Source organism: Frankliniella occidentalis, unplaced genomic scaffold, assembly GCF_000697945.3.
Source record: "Frankliniella occidentalis isolate FOCC.00 unplaced genomic scaffold, Focc_3.1 Scaffold7, whole genome shotgun sequence".
Taxonomy (NCBI): domain Eukaryota; kingdom Metazoa; phylum Arthropoda; class Insecta; order Thysanoptera; family Thripidae; genus Frankliniella; species Frankliniella occidentalis.
Window position 1 is genome coordinate 2,434,111 of NW_026267137.1, and position 3,499 is coordinate 2,437,609.

General features: G+C 52.6%; 1 protein-coding gene across 3 annotated transcripts in view; it reads right to left on the minus strand.

The window, feature by feature from the left end:
- Nucleotides 1–300: 300 nt before the first annotated feature.
- Nucleotides 301–3,499, minus strand: part of LOC113206649 (uncharacterized) — a 14,865-nt gene continuing 11,666 nt past the window's right edge. The window contains exons 1-6 of one of the 3 annotated variants that reach the window (XM_026422817.2): nucleotides 3,099–3,238; nucleotides 2,475–2,614; nucleotides 2,322–2,395; nucleotides 1,909–2,236; nucleotides 1,724–1,825; nucleotides 301–1,531 (exon numbers count right to left, since the gene is read on the minus strand). In XM_026422817.2, the coding sequence (XP_026278602.2) occupies nucleotides 935–1,531; nucleotides 1,724–1,825; nucleotides 1,909–2,236; nucleotides 2,322–2,395; nucleotides 2,475–2,606 (1,233 nt within the window). In that variant the 5' untranslated portion in view covers nucleotides 2,607–2,614; nucleotides 3,099–3,238 and the 3' untranslated portion in view covers nucleotides 301–934. Of the gene's footprint in view, nucleotides 1,532–1,723; nucleotides 1,826–1,908; nucleotides 2,237–2,321; nucleotides 2,396–2,474; nucleotides 2,615–2,986; nucleotides 3,079–3,098; nucleotides 3,239–3,499 lie in introns of those variants that run through there. The other 2 variants (XM_052273165.1, XM_026422818.2) reach the window with 2 other exon arrangements.

Consider the following 3,499-nt stretch of genomic DNA (forward strand, 5'->3'; position numbering starts at 1 on the left):
GGTGCACCTCGCGGCGAGGCCCCGGCCCCACGGACACGCGATGCATGTGGGGGAACCGTGGAGGGGGGGGGGGGTCATCGGTGTGCAGCGGATTGATTTGAGGGAAAACTCACAAAACATGCCCCCCCCCCACACACACACACCCTAAAACCGCAGTATCCATGGTATCTGGTGTCGTTGTCTCGCCGTGTCTGGGGGTGGATTTCAACAGTTTAGTTGGCTATCAATGTCAACGTCAGTCGAAATGACTGCATAAATGCAATTTGAACAACTTTTACAGTAAGGCAAATAACATCGATGTTCTAGGAGGAGTTTCATAGTTTATTAACAACCAAGGTGAGTCATAGATTTCCATGTCATTACATAAATACACACCATACACACAAAAAAAAAACAAAGAAAATTCATCAGCGCAAAAAAATTTGGTGAAGTAAAAAAACAATAAAATAACAACTGGGTGGCTTTTAAGCAGAGCTTGAATATTTGAGTCAACAATAAAAAAATAAACTTTTGAAAAAAAATGTGTATAAAGCTATCTGAGAAACAAACTGGCTTTAAAAACTAGAAAGGCAGGGTTCATCACTTCAACACAAGTCTATTTCAGAAGGCGCCCCCGATTAGTGGCCTCGTAAATCTAAACTACCAAAAACTACACAAAAGATTGTGTATAAAGTGAATACTTCTGAGAAACAAACAATTCTGTACAAAAAATAAAAGCAACAAAAATAAAATCTTCATCTAGGCGTTTGCCGATGTGTATTGTATCGTGGGCCCTGGGCCCCCGGTAGAAGGGCGGCTTCAAAGGGGTTGCTGACGATAGCAGAGTCGGTCAGCTGGTCACACCGGGCCAAGCTCACTACTTCACCAGGAAAACACCGCACTGGTCAAAGTTTGTGTCACCGGCTGTGCGACCCGCTGCCGGTCCTGGCCGCGCCTAGAAGTCTTCCTTGTACCTCTTCGCATCGTCGCCGTCGCACATCCAGCACAGCACCGCGGCGCCCGCGGGCAGCGCCCCCAGCAGCGTGCTGCGCCGCCGCGAGCACTCGTCCTTGTCCCGCGACATGTGCACCCTGTGGTTGGCGGACAGGTCGGCCAGCACGTCCACCAGCACGAGCCGCCTGAGCGCGCGCAGGTCGCACCTCTTGAGCAGGGCGAACAGCTGGTGGCACGACATGTGCTGCGTGTGCTTGCCCTCGTCCAGCTGCAGCACCTCCAGCGTGAGGCGGTGGGCCGGCAGCAGGGCCGGCATCAGGCCGAAGGGGCACGACACCAGGTCGAGCCACTGCAGGCGCGCCGGCACGTCCGTTAGGCCCTCCGACAAGGAGTCGGCGGCAACACTAGCGACCTCCCCGTGAAGGTCGTTGCCGCGACAAGCACTGACGCGCAGTCTCTTCAGTCGTGGCATGGCGAGCACCACGCGCAGGATGTGAAGCGAAGCCTCACAAAGACTCAGCTGATCCAGAGTGGGCTCGGCGATCTTCAGCGCCTCGAAAGAAATGGCATTGGTGGACACATTGAGCAGCCGTTGCACCTGTACAAAAAGAGAGAATCACAGGATTAGGGGTGGGGAGAGGGGGGAGCGTCCCTGCCAAAGTGCACATAGCTACTTAAATAAACCATTCTGGTAAAGCCTGCCGCAAAGAACGTGTTGATGGGAGAGACAATGATTAAAGCCAAGCCCTCACGTCGATAACCTGGACCGAGTGTGGACTAAAAGACTTACCCCACGAATCATCTCTACATTGACAGCTCTATCCTCGGCCCGAACACTGGGGGAGAGGTCCTTTACAACATCGAGTGAGCGGGTGTAGATGTTGTTTGTGTGCTGGTGGAAAAATACTAAAATATAACCGCTACGCAAAACCTTAATAGAAAGGGTATTGGCGAAAGTTGCCATAACAATAGTACCGCTTTCAGTTCTCCTTTCGCCGCCGCGAGGATTAAGAGGGCTTTGGTGCTGGCGTCCTTGGTGTCCTGCAGCTTCCCCGAGAGCACGTGGCTCCCGCACCGCAGTGTCAGGTCCCAGGACTTGCCGGACAGCAGGGCGACGGCGTGCGCGGCCTCCTTGTCCTGCAACTGGTTCTTAAGTCGCTCCAGCTCGCCCGCAGCCTGCGGCAGGGCGCCCTCCAGGAGGTGCTCCAGAGCTGCCCTCACACCCAGGACGTCGTGCTGGACCCAGCACCGGGGCGTGGCTAGGGCGCAGCACCTCGAGCACCACCCTGGGGTCTTGTCGGTCCTGCGGGGTCACAGAGAGGTCATGAGGCACGGTCCACACGCATAACCAGCTGAGAGCTCGCGTCGAGTCACCGCTGGTCGCCCACCTGTCCGGTCGATCCTGGAGTAATTGCAGCACATTGAAGTTGTTGGGGAGGCTGGCCGGCGCGACCTGGAACTCCTGCAGGAGAGGATTCGAGTAAAATGGAACAGATGAAAAATCCGGACAAATCGGGGTGAGAGTAGGCTACCGAACCCACCTGCCGGCACGAGGGGCACTTCTTGTCACCCAATCGCTGGAGACATCCCAAACACACCGTATGTCCGCACGGCATCACTTTGGGCAAATGACCAGCCTGGTTGAATGACTCCATGCATATGCTGCAATCCATTGTGGGACCTGGAGCAAACCACAGTGTTACCGAGACGATCCAAAGCGCCCTGCCAGTTTGCGGACACGACACCGTGACCCCCCCTAGTGGATTTTCGGTGACGCTTTCCCATTACAGATCAAAGGGTTTCCTCGTGGAAATAACAACAAACAGAAATTTGTCTGACGTGCAAGCGAGAAGCGCATGTGAAAAGGGGGTGGGGGTGGGTGGGGGCATAGGCAATTTTTCAAACCTATCCCGCGTGTGTTTTTATTAGTTTTCAACTTATCATGGTTTTATCACGTAACTAGCATTAATAGCTCAATAGGCGGTGCAAAGGCAACTGGCCAATTTTCATTCACACGAGTGATCTGAACAAGCCGGAGCGAGGGGCTCCTAACCTCATCTGCGTTTCTACAGCCACGCCGTTTCGAAACTGATAGGGTTGTCGTTCACGATATTCGTCCTTTGGTATCGAGATGAAAGAAAAAGCGCGTGTGGCGTTGTACTCACAGTAAAAGGATTAAGCCAAGGTGGAATTCGAAGGTTCAGAGTCTAAAGAGTTCCCTTGATACTCGTTGCAGCTGCCGACTTGAGGATCGTGCGTGAGTGTCACGTGACCAGAGTGTCTGATAGACCTCTTTGCCCAACTTGCCAACAGCGCAAATCTCGAGTCCGATTCTTAGGATGTTATCTGTGTGCGTTTCAAATAGTCACTACACTAATTGTTCAAACTCAATTCATGTAGTTTACGAGTGGCAATCTGTACTTCATATCGACAGTCACTCTTAATACGATTATTGGACTTATCACAAGAAAAAATTCCGGTACGCGATGTTGCCACGTCGTGTAGAAACGATATGGGACTTCCCTCAATGAAGTCATTACGACCAAGGCAAAGTCATAGCCCCCCC